At 42.8% G+C, this 27,156-nt stretch overlaps 1 protein-coding gene across 4 annotated transcripts in view; it reads right to left on the bottom strand.

Moving 5' to 3' along the window:
- Positions 1-27,156, bottom strand: part of MARK1 (microtubule affinity regulating kinase 1) — a 492,874-nt gene that overhangs the window by 93,223 nt on the left and 372,495 nt on the right. For all 4 annotated transcript variants that reach the window (XM_078649810.1, XM_078649807.1, XM_078649809.1 and 1 more), the window contains exons 9-10: positions 26,466-26,585; positions 1,620-1,719 (exon numbers count right to left, since the gene is read on the bottom strand). In XM_078649810.1, coding sequence (XP_078505936.1) covers positions 1,620-1,719; positions 26,466-26,585 — 220 coding nt within the window. The remainder of the gene's footprint in view (positions 1-1,619; positions 1,720-26,465; positions 26,586-27,156) is intronic.

Below are 27,156 nucleotides of genomic sequence, written 5' to 3'. Positions count from 1 at the left end.
TCGAGTGAATTGAGACTTCGTGTTCTTTGCTATACCAATTTCTATTGTTTTTGCTGCAGATTTTAGATTTTACCTTTGAGATGAGTAGGCAGGGTGCAGAGATATTGAATGTTTTGCTATAGAAGCAGCAACAGACCTGACTTTTTATGCTGTCATTATTATTACCTCAGACGGTGTTGAATCTCCAGTGAAGATGTTGCTTATGAAGGTAATTATTGAGGGTGCAATACATTCATTGTTTCTGCAATTGATTTTTGTAAGGTTTCGGTGGTCTATAGAACTTTAAAAGAGTAAATCATAGGTGTAATGAGTTACGATAAGTGAGGCCTACGCCACCTCAAGCGGTGCGAGTTCAATCTTCTCTAAAGATGCCATATCATGCAGGGAAGTGGGACTCCATGATGGCCTGTGAGGATGATTAAGCCAGGATTTCGTGATAAATGCTAGATGGATGTTGTTCTGGCATCTTTTGTAGACAATGTTATTTGTTTGATAAATAAAAATTACATCTACTCTTCCAGCATTCCATTTTTAGCGTTTGAACTTTATTCAAGTTGCAGGGGTTGAAGTAATATTGTCTAAATGACTTACAGCAACACTCTAACACTACATGTTGGCTAAATCCCAAGTTGAATTATAACTGCTTAAACTTAAGAGCACAATATTCGATATATACCTCACAGATTCTTAAGGCACATTATAGACACAGAACATGCCAGAACTGCTACCTGAAATATTTTTAGACATTATGAGATGGCCCAAGTTGGATATATTCTGAAAAGGTTGTTTCGTTCATGCAGATGGTGGACCATCTGGTCATAGTATGGGGTCAAAAATCAAGTGAGAGTCAACAATATGTGATGTCAGTCCTATAACCTAACCAAATACCCAAAATCAAAAAGACCTAATGAGCTGCTCATTAAATGTTTTGCACTGGATAAATAGCAGCAGATGGAACTCTTATTGAAGAGGTGAACATAGGTCAACATCCTATGTCAATTGTAAGATGTACAAGCTGAAGATGCTTAGAGTATCTAAACACATTTAACAAGAGCCATAAGGAAAACTCTATTAAATTAGAAGGCATGGTATGGATTTCGAAAAAAAATTGCAGAAAGAAAGCGTGTCCAATATGCCTCAATAATTTTAAGAGTAACGTGTGAATGGTGGGTGCTCCGGCCAGGGATATGTCAATCTGCCACAAAATCCAGTTAGGCTGACCTGCCATGTTTTGACTTTATGATCAATTTATAGATGACCTGTAGACCCAAAAAACATAGGATCAAACGAAAAAACAAAAAAAAGGCTACTTTTTCTTTTCATTTTCAGATTTATCTGAAAAGAGATGGTCATAAACACCGCCTTTATTGAGTCTATGAAACTGGGCAGATTTGGATCCATGAGCGAATATGTCCATTTCTGCGCCTCACTAAACAGCATTAATGCATAAATGAATGGCTGACAGTTCCACTGAAAGTGTGCAACTTCTCTAGAACAGACTGATACCAATAAATATCCAATGTACATTTTTACAACCTACTTATGGAAGCAGAAGACATTTCAACATCGAGGCTGTGCATTTATATATTGCACAATAACCACTGAAATACTGCACGCACCTATTCGTTTCATGTCTTTGAAATCTGTTTCAGGCTCGGTGTATGGCTTCAGTTCTTCATCTTCATAGCCGACATTCATCCACCGATCCTTCATAATTTGCTGGGAAGTAAATAGTTATCATTAGAATTATAGCCAGAAGCTGAAACCGGCCTCCAACCCCCCCCCAAAAAAGAAACAACTTGAAAAAAACAACTAAAAGAACAGCATGTTTTCCTGGAATTGCAAAAGAACCATTTGGGTCATATCAATAATGTATCTGCATCCTAGAACTATTGACCATTTTGAATAGCTACATAAAAAGTTTTCAACCACCCTCCATCAAATCCATGAAAGGGATCAACATTTTTAAAACTGTGGAATTGCTTTCAAAATCCCAAACACAAAAATTACAAATAACTAATTTATATTTTGCTTCAATATAGATATCATTGATGTTGAATGTGCCACTCTGGCACTCTGAAGCAGGCATAACTCAGGACTGTTTTTCATGTTTGGCCAGCGTGTTATCATCCGAATTAGCGCAGAACCCAGGATCGAAAAATGGCATTCCCTTAAACTCCTGAAGCAAGGAAGAGCAGCCATCCTTCATAAACCAACTACTTTCGTATAAAATAGTTTCATGAAAATTGAGATTTTGGGAAAAGGCGCCTTTAACAAAAAGTTTCATGCGTCTCATTTGCAATAACAAGCAGCGGACAGTCCCTGACACGGTAGGGCCATTCCTGTTGATAGTGATCTACAAACACGTCTCCCCCGTATGAAACACCTTACATACAATATAGTAACTGTAACATTGATATTGGGTAATAGAGAATCATCCTTGATCATAGGAGATTGTGTCTATAAATCGCGCAGAAGTGAGCAAGCCTGGTGTACGGCACTGCGATACAAGATGGCATCCTTGGCATAAAATATGACCGTAACATTTAGACTTACATATATATCTGACAAGGAAAGCACTCTACAAAGCTGACAAAGTTTTATAAATGAAAAATCCTCTGAAGCACTGTTTGACCAGTATGAGGAGGATTGTGTTAAATCCTCCTACCTGTGAATGGTCGTTGATGCCCAAATGTAGACTATCTATTGAGATGCTGTCCCAGGATCCTGCAGGCTAAAAGAATGCAGGGGACTAGGTGTAATGAAACGCACAACAGATTATGCAACTGCAGAATGAAAATACCAGAGACTGCACTATGCGTTTGGTTGATATGATCAGTACGTTATAAGGCAACGCTGACATATTTGAAGCCTATGTTAATTAAAATATATGTAAGACTCGTTTCCGAGGCTTTTCAGCTTTGTTCAGTAAAGACAGAGCAGCGGATGTCACTGATGTAGCCTATCTTTAGGTCTCGCCTACCAGAAAGGACAAGTTGCCAGATTAGCAGCACTTACCAAGCACTTAGTTCGCAAAAAGACTCAGCTGGTAACAGCTAACTAGGACGCTCAGGTCAAGCACCAAATCTCTATTCACCCCATGTAAAATTCGTACCGCCAGGAATGGCGGGAGATCCTTTTCTTTTCACTCACCTACTCTCTAGAATAAACTTCCTTCTCATTTACTCTGTAACAGATAACAATCGATTCCGCAAGGAACTAAAAACTTGGCTATTTTATCATCTATCAAGTCCCTTTTCCTGTCCTTCAGCTCCAGTGGAGTTGTACGCAAGCGCCATGGGCCTACGATGATATGTGCGCTTAATAAATATACTTGACATACAGTGGGCTTACAGCCTATTGGTTAGCTTTATTGTCACTCTTGTTTGTTTGCTTGCTTCTTATTCAATGGCTTGCCTTCTTCTTCATGTGTTTGTCGTTCCCTGGAGTACATCAACTTCACCACCCTTTTGTATGGCTGACTTGTATCCTTACATTGCTCAATTTTGTGGAAGTACTTTTTTCTTACTGGGTAAGCACTCCATGCTCCAAGTCTCCTCCCCATCTGCTAAATACCCATCCCCCCGCTCCCTGTTGCTTTCTGCTGCTGCTTTCCGCACACCCCGGGTTGCTTTCTCCCTTATGAGCAGCTGTTCCCCAAACTCCTTGCTTCCCTCCCACCTGCTGTTCTGCCGATCCCCTCCTCAATCCCAAGCAGTCTTATTTTTTTAATAAAAATGTAATTCTTTTGGAAGGACTGGCAGCCAATTGCTGCCGGCTTCTGTGGCTTACAAGAAATGCTTTTGTGTAGGTAACATTAAATTAGAAAAATCTTTTAAAGGCACCTGCAATATGTCATAGGCGCTCACATGTGTGATGATGTATGCACGTACATCAGTGTTTATGAAATGCTCGTCACTGCACCTTTTGTTGACCGATGTACAGCGTCTGATCAAAATTTCCAACACCAATTGTAAACCCAAAAGGTACAAAGGTGAGTTCTATTAAGTTTGTCAATGCTTGTTTGTTAGTAGTATTAGATAGTTAAACATAACTAAATTGGTGAATTTCAGCTGCCCAGCGAAATTGATGAATTTAAGCTGCACCGGACAAATACAAGAGGCGAGGCTTAAGTCGGTGCCGGGTCGGCTACTGTCCCTGTAGTTTTGCACATAAGAGTAACGGAAGACATACACCATTGGTAGCTCCCTAGAAATGCAACTATTTTGGCACAATTTAATTAAGTTAACCTGGTTTTAAGGATTTTACCAATTTATTAAATTCTATTTAATAGTATGGTCTAGGGGGTGCACTCTAGGTCATTTCTTTATTGGAAACAAGCTTCAGTGGCAGTGCTGTTAATGTGAGTGGTTACTTTACTTTTCCACATAATGCTGTCAGAGATGAACTATTAAATGCAAAGGTTATCTTCAGTGGTACTCAGATAATGATTCATGCATGAAATGGTTAGGGTATTCAATGAGGCTTGATTACAATGAGACCCAAATCTGTGATTTATGGGTAATTTTTCTTTTGTGAATAAATCATTTCAGACTTTGACTAGCGTGTGCCCAGTTTTTGTTTGGCAGACTCTTTAGCCCTGTTATTTTTCTCTGAATAGACTTTATGAGTCCTTCTGGCAGGTGCTCTATATGAGGTAAGTGACACCGTAGAAATGTGTGTGCCCAAGGCAAACCTCCCACATTTGTGCTGGGCCTTCAGAATCAGGAAATCTGGAGCCCAGACCATACTCAGGGATGGACTTGGACCTGACCTCGAGTTGAACTTAGCATGGCGCCAGCATGAGTCTGACCATACTGAGGGTTGGACTTGGACCTGACCTCGAGTTGAACTTAGCATGGCGCCAGCATGAGTCTGACCATACTGAGGGTTGGACTTGGACCTGACCTCGAGTTGAACTTAGCATGGCGCCAGCATGAGTCTGACCATACTGAGGGTTGGACTTGGACCTGCTCTCGAGTTGAACTCAGAATGGCGCCAGTATGAGTCTGACCGTACTGAGGGAAGGACTTGGACCTGACCTCGAGTTGAACTCAGAATGGTGCCAGTATGAGTCTGACCGTACTGAGGGAAGGACTTGGACCTGACCTCGAATTGAACTCAGAATGTCGCCAGTATGAGTCTGACCGTACTGAGGGAAGGACTTGGACCTGACCTCGAGTTGAACTTAGCATGGCGCCAGCATGAGTCTGACCATACTGAGGGTTGGACTTGGACCTGACCTCGAGTTGAACTCAGAATGGCGCCAGTATGAGTCTGACCTTACTGAGGGAAGGACTTGGACCTGACCTCGAGTTGAACTCAGAATGGTGCCAGTATGAGTCTGACCGTACTGAGGGAAGGACTTGGACCTGACCTCGAATTGAACTCAGAATGTCGCCAGTATGAGTCTGACCGTACTGAGGGAAGGACTTGGACCTGACCTCGAGTTGAACTCAGAATGGCGACAACATGAGTCTGACCGTAATGAGGGATGGGCTTGGACCTGACCTCGAGTTGAACTCAAAATGGCGACAGTATGAGTCTGACCGTACTGAGGGAAGGACTTGGACCGGACCTCGAGTTGAACTCAGAATGGCGCCAGCATGAGTCTGACCGTACTGAGGGATGGGCTTGGACCTGACCTCGAGTTGAACTCAGAATGGCGACAGTATGAGTCTGACCGTACTGAGGGAAGGACTTGGACCTCACCTCGAGTTGAACTCAGCATGGCGCCAGCATGAGTCTGACCGTACTGAGGGATGGGCCTGGACCGGACCTCGAGTTGAACTCAGAATGGCGCCAGCATGAGTCTGACCATACTGAGGGATGGACTTGGACCTGACCTCGAGGTGAACTCAGCATGGCGCCAGCATGAGTCTGACCGTACTGAGGGAAGGACTTGGACCGGACCTCGAGTTGAACTCAGAATGGCGCCAGCATGAGTCTGACCGTACTGAGGGATGGGCTTGGACCTGACCTCGAGTTGAACTCAGAATGGCGCCAGTATGAGTCTGACCGTACTGAGGGAAGGACTTGGACCTGACCTCGAGTTGAACTCAGAATGGCGACAGCATGAGTCTGACCGTACTGAGGGTTGGACTTGGACCGGACCTCGAGTTGAACTCAGAATGGCGACAGCATGAGTCTGACCGTACTGAGGGATGGGCTTGGACCTGACCTCGAGTTGAACTCAGAATGGCGACAGTATGAGTCTGACCGTACTGAGGGAAGGACTTGGACCGGACCTCGAGTTGAACTCAGAATGGCGACAGCATGAGTCTGACCGTACTGAGGGTTGGACTTGGACCTGACCTCGATTTGAACTCAGCATGGCGCCAGCATGAGTCTGACCGTACTGAGGGATGGGCTTGGACCTGACCTCGAGTTGAACTCAGAATGGCGCCTGTATGAGTCTGACCGTACTGAGGGATGGACTTGGACCTGACCTCGAGTTGAACTCAGCATGGTGCCAGCTTGAGTTTGAGCTGCACAAAAAGTCGTCCCAATATCAGCACCTCTGGGCAATCTAGTACTGCTTGGAAAATATTTTGAAAACCCTTAGCCAGTGCCACACTATACGCTGTGATGGGAAAAAGTCACCCCAGGCTGGGGCTGGTACTTTTCCAAATCTGGGATGGGCTCTGAGGCAGAGTAAGTCAATGCCATAGGTTTCCTAGAGCAGCATCTTTGCTTCTCTGAATCTGGCATTGAGTTTAAGGAGGTGCAGGATGAGGCTATGTTCTTTGTAATGCTTCTAATGCCTCAAATGGTGAATAGATTGATTAGCCATGATCTTGTCATGATAAAGCTGAAAACAGCTTAAACTAACTTTACTCAATTTACAGTTAAAGAGGAGTGGAAGGAACGAACAAAAAATACTCGGGCAATTCCAGTTCCAAAGGAACAAACATTGCTGTCATTTCCTATGATGTCAGTGAATCTACTGCAAAAGCTGCTCTTGTACCTTCTGCCACTGGTTTGCAGCATTGCTGAAAAATCTAACTCCAGTCCAATGCCAGGAGAGACTTTGAAGAAGAGTAATATGAATGCCTCCATCCATGAAATGAGCATTTGCAACCCTCCAACCAAAGACATTAATGAGCAATGGATGGTCGACTGACTAAGAAGCATAGGAGGCTCAAACTATCAAATGAAAAGAGCAGGAAACCAGTACAGGTTTATACTGGGCCACTAACAGGTCAGGTATGAACAGGAATTCCTGTCAGCTGAAAAGGACAACTTTTTTATTTGCTTGTAATTATGCCTAGGTATGTCAATCGTTGAGGCCAGGAAAGAAGCACAAAATAAATGATTCCCCTAATTTCCACGTCCACTCTTCAGTGAATTAATTAATGTAAGAACAAATACAGAGCTGAGCAGTAAGCATCTACAATATTTCAGTAGCCAGGCACAAAGGAAGACAAGATGGACTGGCCTACTGGTATTTTAAATCTAACCATTGAGGATTCATTAACCGGGTTCTTCTTGCAAAACGTGACAAAGAGATTGTAAGACTCATCATACGTGAGTGTGTAGTTGCTTGCAAATGCACTTTATTCAGTTTTTCAGCAGGCAAAGAACCTGCCTATCCTGTGTACTGGGGTAGCAGAACCAAGCGCTCGTAAGAGGGTCAAGACTGTCTCTTTTGCTAGATGCATGGCTGTTGTAGGACAGAGCTGTAGATGTTTTCGACAAGGACAGAGAGGAGATAGCAAAGGAATGTGTATGAGTGGGGCAGAGGCCCTTGCTGCAACAAACCTTCAAAGACAGGTCAAACTGGAAGGCAATAGAAACTGTATAATGTTTCCGGCCTTTCTAGGGGCACTTGGATCATGAATCATGAAATTAAATTTAATGAGGGTTTTTGTAGAGCGTGTGTTTGTCGTGGCGTCTTAGCGCTAGCGGTCATAAATCTGGGAAAGGACCGTCGCAATCGGCTAAGGTGTATGAGCAAATAGCCATGTTTTCAAGGCGTTTCTGAACTGTAGCAAATTGCTTTGCTTTCTGAGACTGATGGGCATCGTATTCCATAGTTTAGGTGCCTGGTGCTGTAAACTTCTGCCACCCCACTTTAACATCCCGATCCTTGGGACTACCAACAGAGAGGCTGATGCTGATCTAAGCTCTCGCTGTGGGGTGTAACGCATGATGTGTTGATTAAGGTAGGCGAACCCAGTCCCGTGCAGAGTTTTATGCAAGATGCACAGGGATTTCAAATAAATCTTTGCCTGGACTGGTAGACAGGGCAGGTGTCGGATAGCTTGCCTTATGGGGCAGAATTTTGAGGAGTATGCCTGCCGCCGCATTTTGCAAAATCTGCAATTTGTGTATTACACTCCTTTTTGCTCCCAAATAGAGGGCATTACAATAATGAATCTTGGAAAGTACTAACGCCGTAATGACTGTCTTTCTGAGGGCCATGGGGATAAAAGGTCAAATCTTAGGAAGAACCTTCAAAGTGTAATGCGGAGGTAGTATTGTTTACTTGTTCAGATAGAGAGAGCTGGTCATCTATTTTAACCCCAAGATTTTTAACTTGCTTGACAGGCAGAGGTCAGGACCCTGCTACTTTCGGCCACCAAGTAGAGTTCCAAATGGAAGTGTAATTTCCAAACATGACCACTTAAGTCTTTCCGGTGTTCAATTTTAAACAATTCTCCGACATCCAGGTAATAATGTGACTCATGCAATTATTAAAATTAAGTGCCACTTCCTCAGGTTTGGATGTTAAGGAAACAACTATTTGTGTGTCGTCAGCGTAACATACAACTTTAAAACCATGGGAGCCTAGTAGTTTGGTTAGTGGGGTGACGTAAACATTGAATAGGGTAGGGGAAAATGATGATCCCTGGGGGACAATATGTTCATCCATCTTAATGGATTGCTCTCTACCAGTTAGGTATGATCGGAGAATGTCTGAGGCTTTGTTTACAACCCCTATATCGGCCAGACGCTTAATGAGAGTATGGTGATCGGCCGATAGGTCGAGTAGAACCAATAATGTCTCACCTCCCCCCCCCCTATCGAGCTGGATATATATGTCCTCTGTTGCGGCGATCAGCGCAGATTCTGTGCTATGACAGGGACGGAAACCATGTTGCGCTGAGTCAAGTTTATCATTTACCTCTATGAAGGATAGTAGTTCTTCGTTGAGGGCTTTTTCCAACACTTTTGAGGGGAATGGTAGGCCTGAGATTGGCCGATAGCTGCTAACCTCGATAAGGTCCTGGGTTGACTTCTTCAGAATGGGTCTGACTAAAGAGTCAAGTCAAGTCAAGTCAAAGGATTTATATAGCGCACTACATACCCAGAGGGTCTCAAGGCGCTTAAGGAGGGGTGGGGAATTACATGTCAAATATCCACGTTTTAAGTTGTTTTCTGAATGCTAGGTGGTTCTGGGTAAGGCGAAGGTAAGTGGGAAGTGAATTCCAGGTTTTAGCTGCCAGGTAGGAGAAGGATCTACCTCCCATGGTGGTCTTGTTGATGCGAGGTACAGTGGCAAGGGCTTGGTTGGAAGATCGAAGCTGGCGGGGGGGGTGTAGAAGGACAGTCGTGTGTTGAGGCATTCTGGTCCGATTTCGTAGAGTGCCTTGTGTGCGTGGGTTAGGAGCCGGAAAGTGATCCTCTTATTGACGGGAAGCCAGTGGAGGTTTTTCAGGTGAACAGAGATATGTTCTTTACGCGAGATGTCTAATATGAGCCTGGCTGAGGCGTTTTGGATTCGTTGGAGTTTTTTCTGGAGTTTAGCGGTAGTCCCGGCGTAGAGGGTGTTTCCATAGTCCAGTCGGCTCGTGACCAGAGCGTGGGTGACCGTTTTCCTAGTTTCGGTGGGGATCCAACGAAATGTTTTTTTGAGCATGCGAAGAATGTTGAAGCAGGACGAGGAGACGGCGTTGACCTGTCTGTTCATTGAAAGTGAGGAATCCAGGATGACGCCCAGGTTCCGTGCGTGGTCTGTCGGGATGGGTGCTTTTCCAAGGGCTTCTGGCCACCAAGAGTCGTCCCATGCGGAGGGGGAGGTACCTAAGATGAGGACTTCTGTTTTATCAGAGTTCAGTTTCAGACGGCTGTGTTTCATCCATTCGGCTACTTCTTTCATTCCTTCGTGTAGGTTAGTTTTGGCGGTGCTAGGGTCATTGGTGAGTGATAGGATCAGTTGAGTGTCATCCGCGTAGGAGATGATGTTGAGGTTGTGTTGGCGGGCGATGGTCGCGAGGGGGCTCATGTATACGTTGAAAAGGGTGGGGCTGAGTGAAGATCCTTGTGGTACGCCGCAGATGACTTCAGTGGCCTCTGACTTGAATGGTGGGAGGTGGACTTTCTGGGTTCTTCCGGTGAGGAACGAGGTGATCCATTCCAGTGCTTTTCCTTGGATTCCGATGTTTCTGAGGCGCTGTAGAAGGGTGCTATGGCAGACTGTGTCAAAGGCTGCGGAGAGGTCGAGGAGGATGAGGGCGACTGTGTCTCCATTGTCCAGTAGTGTTCGAATGTCGTCTGTTGCTGCGATGAGGGCGGTCTCGGTGCTGTGTTTGGCTTGGAAGCCGGACTGTGAGGAGTCGAGGGATTTGTTGGCTTCGAGGAAGGCGGCTAGCTGGTTGTTGACAGCTTTCTCGATGACTTTGGCCGGGAATGGAAGGAGCGAGATGGGGCGGTAATTTTTGAGTTCGGTGGGGTCCGCTGTGGGTTTTTTCAGAAGGGCGCTGAGTTCAGCGTGTTTCCAGCTTTCCGGGAAGATGGCGGATTTGAAGGAGCAGTTGATGACGTCTCGGAGGTGCGGTGCTATGATGGAGTCTGCTTTGTTGAAGATGTGGTGAGGGCATGGGTCTGTGGGGGATCCTGAGTGGATGGAGTTCATCAGGCGGATGGTGTCCTCAGTGGAGATTGTGTTCCAGTCATTAAGGATGTTTGAGGGGGGTGAAGGTCCAGCAGATGGTTGGGTGGGTTGGTCTCCGGGTTGGTTGTCGAAGCTGTTGTGGATGTCTGCAATTTTTTTGTGGAAGAATGAGGCTAGGGAGTCGCAGAGGGCTTGAGAGGGGGTGATGTCGTTAGAGTTGGCCGAGGGATTGGTAAATTCCTTGACGATGTTGAAAAGTTCCTTGCTGTTGTGGGCGTTGCTATCTAGTCGTTCCTTGAATGCAGTTTTCTTGGCCTTTCGGATCAGTTGATGGTGTATGCGGGTGGCGTTTTTGAAGGCGTCCTTGGTGCTGGTGGTTGGGTCTTTTTTCCAGGCCTTCTCAAGGGAGCGGCAGAGTTTCTTGGATTTCTTAAGATCATCGTTGAACCATGAGACCTTCTTGCTGCCAAGTTTGCTTTGTCGTTTTTTCAGTGGTGCTAGGATGTCGGCGCTGTTGGATAGCCATAGGGTGAGGTTGGTGGCAGCTTGGTCGGGGTTTGAGGAGTGGGCTGGGGGGTTTTGAAGAAGCGATGAAGAGATCTGGTCGATGGTGATTTTGTTCCAGTTTCTTTGCAGAGTTGGTTGGGGGTTGTTGTTGGGTTTGGGCTTGTTGTAGGTAAAGTGAACGCAGCTGTGGTCAGTCCAAAGGAGATTCGTGGTGTGGCTGAAGGAGACATGATTGCTGGAGGTGAAGATAGGGTCGAGAGTGTGACCTGCGATGTGGGTGGGGGAAGTGACCAGTTGTTTAAGTCCGAGGTTGGCGAGGTTGTCCAGCAGGGTGGTGGAGTTGCGGTCGTTGTTCTTTTCAAGGTGAAAGTTGAGGTCTCCTTGAAGGATGTAATCTTTGGAGGGGAGCGCGTGTGGAGTGATGAAGTCCGTGATGTCCTCACTAAATTGTGCGCGGGGTCCTGGAGGCCTGTAAAGGAGGGTGCCTCTGAGTGTGGTCTTGGGGTCGATGTGGATCTGGAAGTGAAGGTGTTCAGAGATAGCGAGGTTGACGTCAGAGCTGGTAGAGGTTTGGATGGATTTCTTATGGACGATAGCGATTCCTCCTCCTGTGTGGCCGGTACGGTCCTTGCGTATGATCTTATAATCTTCTGGGATGGCAATGGTGATGTCTGGGGCGGAGGAGGCGTTCATCCATGTTTCAGTAAGGAAGGCGACGTCCGGAGAGAAGGTGTCTAGTAGATTCCATAGGTCAATGGCGTGCTTGTGGATCGATCGGGTGTTGAGCAAGATGCATTGTAGGTGGTTGGTGTCGGGAATCTGAGGTGTGAACGTAGCGGAGTGGGTGACGGTGCAGAAGAATTTGCAGGAGTAGCATGAGAAAGGTCCATGGGTGTGTCCAGGAGCGGCTTGGACGCAGTTGGGGGGACGGCCGGGGTTAAGGGCTAGGAGGGTGGTGGCATCGTAGGTAATGCGGGAGGGCTGGGAACTGCGAGGACCAGGGGGTCTGGCGCTGGGCGCAGTGCAGGCGCGGACGGGCGTAGACGGGCTTACCTTTGGCGCACCTTCGGCGCAACTGGGGCGCGATCGCTGCGCGTGAACGCTGCGCGCGGTAACTACTGTCATATATGGATAGTGGAGGGGGAGGGGCGAGGGCGGCTCAGCTGGGAGGCGGGGCGGGCTACAGACGACGACAACAACAAACAAAATGGAGGCGGAGGGGAAAGACTATTTCCAGGGGTCAGGAAAATGCCCAGCGAGCAGAAGGTTATTAAGAAGAGGTGTTAGTTTGTTAGCGATGATACTGGGTACCATGTGAAAGACCAGGGCAGGGGTCCAAGGGGGAACCCGACTTTGTCGCCAGTATTAGCTTCTCTACTCTGTCTACTGTTCGATTAAAGAATTCGTGTATGAAGACCTGTGTGGTCTCATCGTCGTGGTGAGGTTGGCATGGTTTGGCCCTATTTTGCTATTAGTGAACTCACCATTGACTTGGACTACTTTATCGCAAAAAAAGTCAGCTAGTTTATCGCAGGACTAACTAGTGGAGTTTAGCTGTTTGCTGTTGTCGAAATTGGATAGAGCAGAAACAGTCTTAAAAAGCTCTCTTCAAATCGGTTTGGTTGGGACCAGCATTGCATTATCATGTGAGGGAATAAATGCAAATGGCTTATTCTGGAAGCATACCTTTTTTCTGCTAGAGTTGTGACATTTTGAAAAGCTTAGAACTGACCACTTATATTGCAGAGGCTTAGACGTTATTGATCAGTAGTAAATCAGGTAATATCTGGGGGATAGACACCAGCAGTGGGGACAATCTTCCCAACTCTGCTAAGAATGCTATAATGTTGTTGTAGGTTGAAGTTTTTAGAAGGATGTGGAATCTTGGCCTGCTTCGGAGATGACAGGGCTGCATGTGTATGGGAATCAAGTGTTAGACAGACCAGTGAGACAATGTCTGTTGCAATATGCATGTCAGGAGACCGTCACCAACAAGCCAAGATTTGTGTATGCTTCTCGAAAGGGAATTCGCATGGAATCTCCAACTACTGTGGAGCACTGGCAACCCATTGAGTGTGCAGGACAAGAGGAAGAGTACAGCAACAAAGGGGGCTGGGAATGAGTGAACTCTGCATGAGAAAAGGCCCACCAGCTGTTCACATCTCTAGGTCCTGTGTGCGTCTCTAGAAGAGGATCCGAGTGAGGTGATCTGCTCGTGGCCCTTAGGGACACAAAAAGGGAACAGGAAAAGGGCTCTTCTGGTGAAGTTCACCAGTTGTAACAGATACTGCATAAGTTTTTGTGAAGATTCTTTTCTAGAAATAAGTACCCTAAAGGAGTACTCTACCGTGGTAGATTAAGGACTTGGGAGTGTCAGCTTCAACAAATGAACAAATACGTGGAACAGTGGTTTAATAAATCAATTTCACACTAGGAAAATTGGAAGCCTGTATGTCGGCTTTGGGGGCACAGAGGAAACAAAGACACTGCCTGCCTTGGAGATAAAAGTCAGTGCCCAAAGAAACTCTGTAACATTTGGAGGTAACACAGTGTGCCTGCCTGCACAAGGTGACTGACTCTCACCCAGCCCCTCTAGCCTGACTAGAGGCAAGAGGCATCTTGGAGGTTGGCAGGCGCATTCTAATTGGGCCGGCGGAACCGCCGCACGTCTGGCGGTCGGACCCATCACCATTTTGGTGGCGGGCGGACTGATGTACGCCCCCATCATAATGAGCCCCTTAGGTTCTCTGGGAAAACCGTGGGCGATTTACACAAATTACCCCTTGGTAAATTAAAAATTCTGAACATATGTTCCAAAAATATATAGATTTCCAGGTTCGCCCACTGGTTTCACACCTGTTTCAACCATAAACTGCACGCAACTAGAAATCAGAAAAATCGACTACCACTTAGAACGCTCCAAAAATATGGTTAAAAAAATTAATTATTTTTTTCTACAACTCTGTCTGTTCCTGAAAGCTGGGAAGAGGATAATCTTAGCACATTGAACCTTTTTTAGGAGATAAACACCATATACTTCGACAATACTTTTTACCATATTTCCAGAAAACATAAATCTTTCTACATTTTACTATTTATTCAGTTCCCGTGAAGCAAACCCACAAACCTCGAGCACCTTTAGGATCCTGAACATATGGGGAAAAGGATACAAATTTGGGCTGAATACTTTTTGTGGAAAAAAAGTTAAGAAAGCCTAGGCGCAACTAACCCAAACATCAAAGAAGGGTTCCAACATGCCTCAGCACTTAAACGGTTAACCATTTAACAATGTACTTGTCCTGTAAATAAGGTGGTTATTACAGAGATACTAGTTAGGTTCTGTGTAAGAACATATTCCTTCTGTTTCCTGGAGGTTTTTTTAGAATCTCAATCAATTATACATAGCAAGGGCCAGTGACGCATGGAGTTTAGCCACTGGGGAAACTGTGACCAACACCACCATGATGCTGCATGCTGGAGGAGGGAAAGGCAGAGCAACCGACGGGGAGGGTTAGGTGCAGCAGAAGAGTATTCTAACATAGGCATCAAATCATACCAAGCTGCCAGTACTGCTTTATGAAAGAATGTACAACTTTAGAGGCCAAACACATACTGACATTGAACCAGTACATCAATATTAGCACAATAGACAGGAAAAGTCATGTATATTTCATGAACACTGCAAACAGCATCCGCTCTGCAGAGATGGAAGAGGAGCCACGTGGCATATGTGCACAGCAGCTAAGACATGCTATAATGGAGCACTTAGCAAAACACGATTTCCACTTCATTAATAATAGAGAAAATTGCAGTGGAAAAGCTAAAAAAAGAAGAGTAGAGTCAGTAGCACGAACACAATGCGCAGAACAATCAAACGTTGGACAGATGATTGTAATGAGAAATATAAACACAAATTGTGTGTCTTTGACGTTATCAGTAGGACAGCCTCCTCTAACACACCCTCTTTGAGACAATTAACTAATTGTTAAAGCTTGCTCATGAAAATTAGCCACTGAGTACTTTTAACCGAATACTTCTGCTGACATTTATGTTGGAAGTCAGAATCTGCTTAGACGCTTCCACGTGCAGCGGCATTGTGGCTACTAAAGGGGGTCGGTGATACATAGGGCAGACCAATACTGTAAAACCTTGCACTTCACAGGCAACTCACAGTCAGAGGTTGCTTTCTGAATGCTCAATGACAGACCCGACAGTGGGTGGACCAACTTCACCAGTGAAATCACCTATCTGAACTTGGAACAGGCGTTAACATGGACCTCATGTTTAGGAAAAATGCAAATACGGCAGAAGATAACTGTCTAGAATTCATCTTAAATGCAATTTTGATAATAGAGCAGAATAAAAAAGTTTTCAAGGGCAAAGAATCCAGTATACCACCATTAGGTTTAATCTATTTGGATTAAGATTTAATCAAAGGCTTAAGCAATAACAACCATTTTTTTATGCAAAACGATAAATGAAATGAATATACACACCTTACTGACCCAGCAATAATCATAAGGAAGGGTTCAGGCTCGAAACAGTAAACCGCAAGGAAATAAGGACCATTTGTGCATCGATATAAATATAGCCTAGTAGGCAACCTTACCCATGAGTAATAATGCAGCTGGAAGCCCCGTGTGGAAAATGGATAAAGCAGATAGAGAGGCATAAAGGCGTACTCCCGCTTGAAGAATTACCAAAATGATTGATGATCGTCAGTGTCCTGGCGAAGAACAGGTTTTATCTAGCACAGCCGCACAATGCTGATATCACCGCAAGAACTCATCCAAAGTCACCATATGACCGCTCCCTGCATGCAGTTTCAATTTTTGGACACACTGAAAAGCCGACCTTTGCTTCCATGGACTATAGATCCCAGAATATAGAGCCAAGTATTCACAAAAGCCCAATAGAATGAGTCCCGCCATTCCTCATCACTGAGTTCTCACTTCCAAGAACTTGAGAGAATTAAACACATCTTTGGCTAATTATGAGCAGTCTGGCCATATGACTGCGCCCTGTGCTTAGTGCTGCTTGGAACTGTTATTAAGATGTCATTGCCTACAGTTCCTTTTTCATGAATTGATGTCTGAACGTCTGTCCACCATAACTTGTCTGATTGCTTCTCCCTGGGACGATCCAGTCTGTTCACCTACATCTATCGCCTACCCCGAAAAAGTAAAAGTTGAGTAGAAAATGTGTGCTCCTGGGTCTGGTGCTTGCAAAGAGGAGAATAGCAATCTCATGGCTCAGCCCGAACTCTCCTCTGATATGCAAGAGGATGCAAGACTTAAAAGCATGGGCAACCGCGGAACTGATCAGAATGAAGCACAATGATAGACTTGAGAGGACGAACGAGCATGGCCCGCAATGATCGTGGACGTAGGGGATACAGTGGGAACAGATGAGGAGGAGGGGAGAATTTTGCAAGGCACCACAGAACAGGAAATGTGAGAGATGAGGAAGATACCTAGCAATGTGACACTCTTGATGAATAGAACACAGATTCATAGACAAAAGTGTAATTCTTGGACACTGAGATACGGGGAGATGGGTGGGAAGGGTGGGGGAACTGTTGATGAGAAAAGAACACTTATGTTGGAGGAAAGCAATTACAGAAACCTATCTCTTGTAAAACTGTATAATGACAAATGATTATCCTATATAATGTACCGGGCAATATTACTGTGTGTAAAATGTCAATAAAAAGTGTTATTTTAAAAAAAATACTTGCTTGATTGGTAACCAATTAAGGCCTGTCTTCCAGAGCCTCTGTTCTGTTCCAGTGCAGATTGATGCAGATTTCCCTCAGCCCTCCACTGCATTTGGTTTTAGTCTCTTTTCACCCAATCTCCAGTCAGGTGCTTTCCATGATGTGCTCCCTCTCTAACTTGCTCTTAGTTTGTTTCTTCATTTTCTGCTACCATTTCCCTTTCCTGCCCCTCTTCTATCCCTCTTTGTACGTATGTATATTTGTGATATTTTAGAGCAACCCTAGCCAAAAGGCAGCAAGAACAGTGCATGCGCATAAAGTCAAAAAACGATAGGCGAGATAACTGGTTTGTGGACTATCAATGCTTTGTAATGCAGTTGGCACTTTGCTTTTTTTTGCGTTTCTTTCCTTTGCTCAAGCATCTGCTCCCCAAAAAATTGGTGTCAAGGAAAGTCAAGAGGAAGGTCAAGACTAAGCAAAAAATTCTTTTACTAAAAACAACAGGTAAAGAAATGGCAGGAAGCAAAAAAAGTCGATTAATAGATGATAGCCCTCTGAGAAGATGGATAGAGGCTAAAGGTGGAGTTAAGAACATGGCCCTAAGACTTTCGGGGGCCAGTCCCGATGAGTTGAACGGTCAGTTTAGTAAAATTCAGGAGGGCAATTTAAGTAATGCTATAAGCTTAAATTTGAACAAGCCCATGGACCCATTAACTGATTCCAGTTCAAGCGCACTTTCCTCGAACCAAGAGGTACCTAGTAATATGGCTACAGCTTCTGCAGAAGTGAATGGTGACTCAAGCACTGGGATTTACCCGGGAGTTCCTAGAATTTCTTCTATCTGTATTTCAGATACCTCTTTGTTTCACACCACACTAAATGATGTTGTGAAAGCCAGTGAGGAACAAGATCTTGAACTTTCAACTCTTAACACTGATCAGATAAAGGAAGCCAATGAAACCACAGTATCCAGCGTGAGGAAAATTCAAACACAATTAGATCATAACTCTGATGCTAATTCAGGAGAAACTTTGGAACATGATTCTTTGGAGGTTGTGTCGGACGATTCAAATCTTAATTCTCAAAAAACAGCACCCGATTTGTTTCCCGCACTAGCTCGAAAACCCTCTCAATCGAATGTATCTGACACTCCAAATACTACATCTTCAAAAAATATATCAATGGAGGCAATTATGCAGACTCTCATAGAACAGAGAGCGGAGATACAACAGCAATACCTTCAACTAAGAGAGGATAATACTAAGATACAAGGAACTATGAGAGATATTTGCCAAAACATGGGCGGAGTAACAAAAGAGATAGAAGACATTAAATCACGAATAGTGGAGGTGGAAGAAGATGTAAGTCAAGCTACATCCACTGTCAAACAAAATACTTCAAGAGTGTCCCTGCTGGAAGCTAAAGTGGAGGACTTGGAAAACCGGGCCCGAAGACAAAACCTTAGACTATTCGGTATACCTGAAGGTATTGAGGGGTCGGACCCGAGAGCCTTTATGGTTAAACTCTTCCAAAGGGCCTTTTTGGACCTCGCGGATTGGGATTGGGACTCCCAGCTCCAGAGAGTACATAGACTTCCTTTAGTCCAAAGAAATACAAATAGTAAATTTCCGAGACCTTTTTTGATTTACTTTGGTAACTTTCTTTTGCGACAAGCAGTAGCACTAAAAGCTAAACCTAACAATCCTGTCACTGTAGATAATTTCACTTTCTTTGTAAAGTCAGATTTAACTAAGGCTACAATGGATAAGCGGTGGGAACTTCGGAAGTTGATTGATGCCTTTAAAAATTTAGGCTGCCTGGCCTATCTTCAAGAACCTGCTCGCCTTAAGGTCATTCGTGATGGGCAAGTGGTCTTTTTCACTGATCCTTTACCTGCGGAACAATGTTTGGAAAAAATTTCCCGCGATAATGAAAAAAGAAACCAAAAAGAAAAAGAAAATTAGTGCTATACTCTCTTTTTAGGGTATAAAGGGCAGGTTTATATATATATTTTTTTGTACATTTTTTTTTCTTTTTTTTGTTTGTTTTGTGTGTCTTTCTTAGTCAGAGCTAAATATAGATATAATAAGGCATGAATTAAAACATGGTTTGAGCAGCCACTCATGCATGCTTCTTCACTACGCTGCCACTTCAGCGGCAGCAAATGCTAGAGGGGAGCTCCCCCCCAAGGAACGGGCCGCAGCAAGGGAGGGGGTGGGGTTGTCACAGGGGTAAGGGTGACAACTGGTGTCAAGGGCGGTGGGTGGTAATAAAAGTGAGAAAAGCGATTGCAAGATGTGACTTTTTTTTTTCTAAGAGAAGTAGGAATGAAAATTTAACGAAGGGGAAACGCATGGAGGAGGAGGGGAACAATATGTATAAGATTAATAGTATATCAATTAAATGCTTAAGTTAAGAATTTTATGTTGGAATGTAGATGGCCTAAACAGTAAAATTAAAAGAAATTTAGTACAAGAAGAGATTAAAATGTACAACCCTAATATAGTGCTGCTCTCAGAAACTCATATAAAATATCAAGACAGAAAGTTGTTAACCCAACTAGGCTACGAATTGGTTGCTTGTACCTCTTTAAATGAGACTATAAGGGGGGTTGCTATTTTAAAACAAAGAACACTCCCATTAGAGATAATTAAAACTGCCTCAGATACTAGAGGAAGGTGGGCAATAGCACAGATGCAAGGGGCTAAGGTTAAACTGGTATTTTGTGTGGTATATGGTCCAAATATTGATAAACCCAAAGTTTTTGAAGATTTAAGCTTAGAACTACTTGAATGGGAAGGGGAAACTATCATTGCTGGGGACTTCAATTGTGTTATGAACTATAAAATAGACTCTACGGGGCCAATGAACTTCAAAAGAATGCACAAAGTAAGAGCTGCAATTTTAGAACTTGCAAGATTAAACAACATTAGAGATCTATGGCGGTCTAAGCATCCTAGGTTGGCAGGCTTTACTTACTACTCTGCTCCACATAGATCCTGCTCTAGGATAGATATGGCATGGGCTTCTGAACAAATTTTAGAAAATTGTGTGATTGAAATCTGCCCCAAAGTTACATCGGATCATAACCCTCTGCTTTTGGAAGTTAATATTGAAAATCAAAATGAAAAACCACGAAAGTTCACTTTCCCAGACACCTATTAGTTGATTTAACATTCATTTCATTAATTAAAAAACACATACAGGAATTTATATTATTAAATGTTAACTCAGCTAGTATTAATACGGTATGGGATACTTGTAAGTGTAGTATTAGAGGGTTTGTCCAGCAGTATGTATATAGGCTCAATGCAGAAAACCGTTATAAGAATAAAAATATGACATCAAAATTATCAGATCTGGAAGCGCAACTGGCTGAAGCAACATTGCACTCAAAAAATAATATTGAGTTGTTTAGAGCACAATTGGCGGAATTACAAGCCGGACTTAAAAAAACGTTGAGAGAAAGGTATGTAGTAAAACTACAAAAACACAAATTAGATCAATACGAAGGCGGCGATTGTATTGGGAAAATATTGGCCTTTAAAACTGCGGATAGAAAAGCGAAAACCAAAATTAAGGAAATAATTGGATCAGATTTAGTGATATATGGGCAAGAGGATCAAATATTAAATCAATTTGTCAAATTTTATCAACATCTATACACTCCAGAGGAGCCACCAAATAAAATAGAGATTGTAAAATATCTTGATCGATATTTAGGACCACTGCGAGTGTTAAATCTTGAAGTAATCCAACAATTAAACGCTAATATTACTACTGAGGAGATAAAACTTGCTATTGACCATCTACCAGTAGGTAAGGCGGTCGGTGAAGATTGTATACCAGGTGAACTTTATAAACTTTGTTATCAAGAGCTGGCACCATTACTACAAAAAGTAATTAATTTAATTATTGTTTCTAAACAAGCACCTTCCTCATGGAAAATAGCCAAAATTATATTTTTTCTGAAAAAGGGAAAACCGGAAAAAGAGTGTGGCTCATATCGGCCCATATCTTTACTTAACTCTGACGTTAAAATCTTTGCTAAAATTTTAGCTAATCGGTTAGCTCCCTATATGACTGACATTGTCAATCCTCAACAGCATGGCTTTGTAGTTGGTAGAGATACCACTTTGCATGTCAATACCTCAATAACAGCTTTTGATGTAGCAGAAACCACAGACACCCCACTCGGTATGATAATGTTAGATGCTGAAAAAGCGTTCGACCGAGTGGGGTGGGAATATCTGTGGACAGTATTAAGCAAAATGGGTATAAATGGCCCCTACTTAGATTGGGTTAGGTCAATCTATGATGAACCACGGGCCGTGATTAGCTATGGAGGCATAGATTCTGATAATTTTATGATTGCAAGAGGTACAAGACAGGGATGCCCCCTTTCCCCACTATTGTTTGCCCTATCTTTAGAACCTTTTTTAAATGCTTTAAACGACCAAATCAATATAATTCCAGCTCACCATGGGGATACAACTCTCAAATTAACCGCCTTCGCGGATGATATAGCAATATATACATCAGATGTCTGTAAAGCTATGCCAGCAATTGTAGAAGAAGCACAAAAGTATGGGAAAATCTCTGGGTATAAATTAAATGTCAATAAAACCCAAATTATACTCAATTATACTCCGGCTATACGTACCTACGAAACCTGCAAAGAAGCCGTATACTTAGGTATTAAACTGACTTCTAAAGTGGGGAAAATTGTGGAAATAAACTATGGGTCATTCCTTAAAGAAACCGCTGCGAGTTTTAAAAAACTGGCATAAGATTCCCCTGAGTCTGATAGGGAGACTCAATCTGATCAAGATGAAAATTTTACCCAAGCTGCTTTATTTGTGTAGAGCCATACCGTTACAACCAAATAAGCTTTTTTTTAGAAAGTTGGATGGTATTTGTAGTAGCTTTATCTGGGGGTATAAAAAGGCACGAAGGGCGGTTAAATTTCTGACACTACCAATTTCCAAAGGGGGACTTACTTTTCCAGATTTTAATCTTTACTTTCTAGCTACTTTTCTTTTACGCATTAGGAGCTTATTAAAAAATACTCCTTCTTTATTTTTCCATCAGTATATGTTGGGGGCTGATGCCAATCAATTTCTATTACGGGTCCACGATCCAAACTACTTTAAAAGAGTAAAATTCAAGACTGCTAAGCATGCCATAAGAATTTGGGACAAAATTCTGCATATTAGTAACAGTTCATTTTACAACGCTGAACTTAGACTATGGAATAATCCTGGCCTTCCGGGTATATTTTCGGATGGTTTGGGTAATCGGTGGATAAGACAGGATATAAACACACTAGGAGACCTTTACGGTACTAATGGTTTGATTGATTTTGAGAACTTAAAAATTACAAACGGGCTTACGGATGATATGCACTTTAAGTATAGACAACTGAGAGATTTTTTCTGAAATAAATTGAGAATAACGGAAGTCAAACAATCTGAGATTCTTGAGGGTATTTACTCTGATAAAACTAAATCATTAATTAAATTGGGATATCAATGGCTCATCAAGGATAAGGGAGAAAACACAACTCAAATCGCAGCCAAATGGTCCCGTAGATTAAATCAAAATATAAATTCAGTACAGATCGGAAGTGCCCTAACCCATCTAAGTGATATAGTTCACTCTTCTAATCTCAAAATGCAACTTTATAGGACAATCACTGAATTGTACTATACGCCACAAAAAATATCGAGCTGGGCGCAAGGTAACTCGATATCAGATAAATCTATGTGTGTTAAATGTAATACTGCTGCAGCTGGAATTGAACATATGCTATTCTCTTGTCCAGCACTCTCCGATTTTTGGAATCGAATATCTTATTATCTTCGATTTAATCAGATGAATTCACCGGATCTTACAGTACAAATGGTTTTATTAGATATCCAAGATAGGAACTGCCCCAATAAGGATCTTTTAACGATTTTGTTAGCATGTGCTAGATTAACAGTAGCTAGGGTTTGGATATCTAAAGAACCCCCTAAGGTTGCGGATTGGCTATCACTGGTTTACGAAATTAGAACTATGGAGCTTTCTTTAGCTAAACTTAGAGGTCCAAAAGCTCTTCTGAGAAAAGCAAGGATATGGAAGCATTTCTTTGAAGGTCAAGAAATGTGATTAGGCCTATACTTATTCTGGTCTTTCTGCTTTAGCAGTCCTTTACGTTAACGGTAGAGCTAACATGAAGTTTTGTTTACAGCTTATTTTGTATTGTTTCCACTCATCTATTTACTGTCTGTATCAATTGTATATGTATGTTTAGTACGGAATTGAAATGTAATGAATTTTGTCACTTCTTGCAACAATAAAAAGGTAAAAAAAAAAAAAAAAGACACTCTTGATGAATAGAACACAGATTCATAGACAAAAGTGTAATTCTTGGACACTGAGATACGGGGAGATGGGTGGGAAGGGTGGGGGCACTGTTGATGAGAAAAGAACACTTATGTTGGAGGAAAGCAATTACAGAAACCTATCTCTTGTAAAACTGTATAATGACAAATGATTATCCTATATAATGTACCGGGCAATATTACTGTGTGTAAAATGTCAATAAAAAGTGTTATTTTAAAAAAAATACTTGCTTGATTGGTAACCAATTAAGGCCTGTCTTCCAGAGCCTCTGTTCTGTTCCAGTGCAGATTGATGCAGATTTCCCTCAGCCCTCCACTGCATTTGGTTTTAGTCTCTTTTCACCCAATCTCCAGTCAGGTGCTTTCCATGATGTGCTCCCTCTCTAACTTGCTCTTAGTTTGTTTCTTCATTTTCTGCTACCATTTCCCTTTCCTGCCCCTCTTCTATCCCTCTTTGTACGTATGTATATTTGTGATATTTTAGAGCAACCCTAGCCAAAAGGCAGCAAGAACAGTGCATGCGCATAAAGTCAAAAAACGATAGGCGAGATAACTGGTTTGTGGACTATCAATGCTTTGTAATGCAGTTGGCACTTTGCTTTTTTTTTGCGTTTCTTTCCTTTGCTCAAGCATCTGCTCCCCGTCTCCTTGTTTTTGCTTCTTGTTCATCTCCCCATTGCTCATGATTACCCACTTGCAGCCCCCCTCTTGCCTGTTACAGATTTGAGTCTCCTAGTACTTATCTGTTCCATGAGGTCTCCAGATTTGCCACGCCTAGCTTGTTACAGTCCCTACTATGCTTATACTGGTCTTGCCTTGTTCATTATCCAGTTTTTCCTTCATACCTTCCTCTTGTGTGTTTGATACAGTTGGGTTCCTATTCCTTGCCCTGCTGCAGTCGGTTTTTCCCTTTTGTCTTACCAGTCCCATTAATGCATTCCAGTTTCTTCTACCTTATCTGTGTGTGTTCATTTAGAGCAGATTTCCCTCTGCTGCCTGCTTTGAATCCCTCTTGAACTCTTAGTGTTTTAAGTGTTTTATTTTCTTTTTCCCTTACTTTTGTATATGTGTATTCCTTTTATAATAGGTTTGGCTCCTAAATTCAAAGGAACAATCACTGGCCAATTCTTTGTCTTATATGGAATATAGTCGTTTGTGCTTTAATTGTGACAGTGTGATATTTCTATTTCCTTCACACTCTCCAGTGTGCCTCCAGTTTGACCTGTAAGGACACGTCTTGTGAAGGTACGTTCAATCCATGTTTCTGCACTAGAGTCCAGTCTGAATACTTTCTAATGTCCTCTTTCTATGGGGTTTCTAGAGTGACTAATTGTAACATGCACAGAGAGTCTTATATGTGCCCAAATCTAGTGACAATGTGTTTCTCAAATTATTATTTCACGTCCCTGTGTGTACACATTAGAGTTGCGCTTGCTCTCCTGTTGCATGCCCTGTTTTTGTGCCTAGTCTTTCCTAGTGTAGACCATTGCCATCGCCTCTGTATTGGTACACCAACGCTGATCTGTAGTATGATTATTTCATGGGATTAATCGGTGTTTCCCCAAAGACCCAAAACAGAGAAAGGTTATAATGTAACATTCCAGGAATTTCCATGGGTGCTCTTGATCAACATATGCATTAAATAGCCTCTAATGATTGGAAAAACTATTACAAGGAACTGAAAATGTAAAACAAGGAGGGAATCTGATACTTGGCTGCCTGCACATCTAATTTAACGCACAACACGATATAGAAATGTGGTGACCGGGAGTCTACTGGTATTGCTTGACGTTGACCGATTGGCCTTTGAACAGATACAGGGAGTGGTTACGATCTATAAATGATGTTCTAGGATTATTGTGTCCTATTTGCTTTGACAGACTAAAGCAATCTGAACTTTTTGGTTACTTTTCTTATTCCGCCCTGAAGAAGTTTAGGAGTCGAATTGTCCTGTAAGAAACACATGTTGACTATAAATGACTACAAGTGGCTTGTGATTTCAAGGAAATGGCTAGGAAGTGGTATATGAACTGAACAAAATACAGAACATTTTATTTACACTTCATCAGAAGAATCTATGAGTCTTCCCCTTTCATGCTCACAGTGAATGACCAATTAATCATTGGAACAGTGTTCCAGAACTTTGAAAAGGTTGAAGGTGACCACCCTTTCTTCACCAGTTTGAGGACATTTGTGTACTTTCGGTGTTTTTGAGCCAACATATCTACTCTGGTTACCTTTTACTGTACCAGCTCTAAACACCAACTTAGAATTAGAAGTCGGGAAGGAGGGCATACAGTGCCTAAATGTAGACCAGCTGTTAGTGTGCAAGGGGCCCCAATCAACCGTGGGCGTGAGAAAAGTACAGAAGCTCAGACATTTCTGGGAGCTGTTCCAATCTGACGAAAGTTAGGCAGGGGACGAAAATAGTTGCTTGACAGTTGGATCCACCCACCCTGGGAGAAAGGGATTGCTTTACATTCCCAGGAGGAGAATTTGGTACCTCTAAATGGGTGACTGGAAATTTAGCCATATAGTCTCATTCAGTGTCTATAGCTCACATCTATAATACACAACAATGGAGGAAAAGCGGTGTGTGGTCACTCCTTATCTGCACATTACAGGATATCACACCTCAACAGGCGTTGGTGGCAAAAAGACATCAAAAAAAGAAAAGAAGCTGGGTATTTACACTGAAATATAAAAAAGAAAAAAAAAACAGGGACAGGGGGAGCTCATGTCTCATAAAGAAAAAAAATTAAGCAAAAAAGGGGCAGCTACGAAGCATAACCAAATGTAACTAATGTGCATTAAATGTAACTAAGGTGCTGTTGCTCTCCTCTCAAAACAGGCAAGAAAAGAGAACCGTGGAGCAAAGAGGCGAGGCAATCACACAAGGCACTACAACATGGGCTAAAGACCGGTGTGAACCATGCGTTGTGTGTCCCCTGTGGTGAAACAGGTGTAAGTTAGGAAACATGACTGCACTCAAACACCACACACAAAAGAGATCACTTACTTCCAAGCTGCCTCTTTTTATTGGATTCAATACTAGCAACTTTTTTAGAAGGTTCTCACAGTCGGTCGACATGTAGAAAGGAATGCGGTATTTCCCCCTTAACACTCGTTCGCGCAGTTCCTTTGTAAAGGGAGAAAGAGAAAAATAAGTATTTATTGATTAACAGTTTCGATAGTGTACCAAAGTAACTTCAAGGACAGAGAAAACACGGCATGGAACGAACTAGAGGAAGGAGTATCAATGAACTGGAAACTGTGTCTTCTACAAATCCTGTATCAAGAGAAGGGGCGAGGGTTGGACAATGAGTTAGAGGGTAGATAAAAGGGTAGACGCCCAGAAAGTGTATCCTGGAGGAAAGTCTATGTTTGGGGCCAAAACATGAAAGGTCGGTTTTCAAGTTTTGGTCTTCGTAGTGCATCAAGTTTCAGGAAGAAAGTGATGAAACTATGAAAGAGGACATACTGCTAAAAATATCTGGGGGTGATGTTCCTGACTGCTAATGACACTATAGAACATACACACCACAAGGTAAAATATAAACTGCACAGTAAAACGATGACCTAAAAGATACCCCCAATTTGGAAGTTCACCTTTTACCTCTATGACTCACATGAAATGTATTGGAAAGGTCAGTGGAATAAAGTAAAACATACATCCAGGTTAGCTGGCCTAAACTACGAATATGCAAGCT

Source organism: Lissotriton helveticus, chromosome 6 (genome assembly GCF_964261635.1).
Source record: "Lissotriton helveticus chromosome 6, aLisHel1.1, whole genome shotgun sequence".
NCBI classification, from domain to species: domain Eukaryota; kingdom Metazoa; phylum Chordata; class Amphibia; order Caudata; family Salamandridae; genus Lissotriton; species Lissotriton helveticus.
The sequence above is the reverse complement of the archived record's forward strand: the minus strand, read 5'-3'. Positions and strand labels throughout refer to the sequence as shown.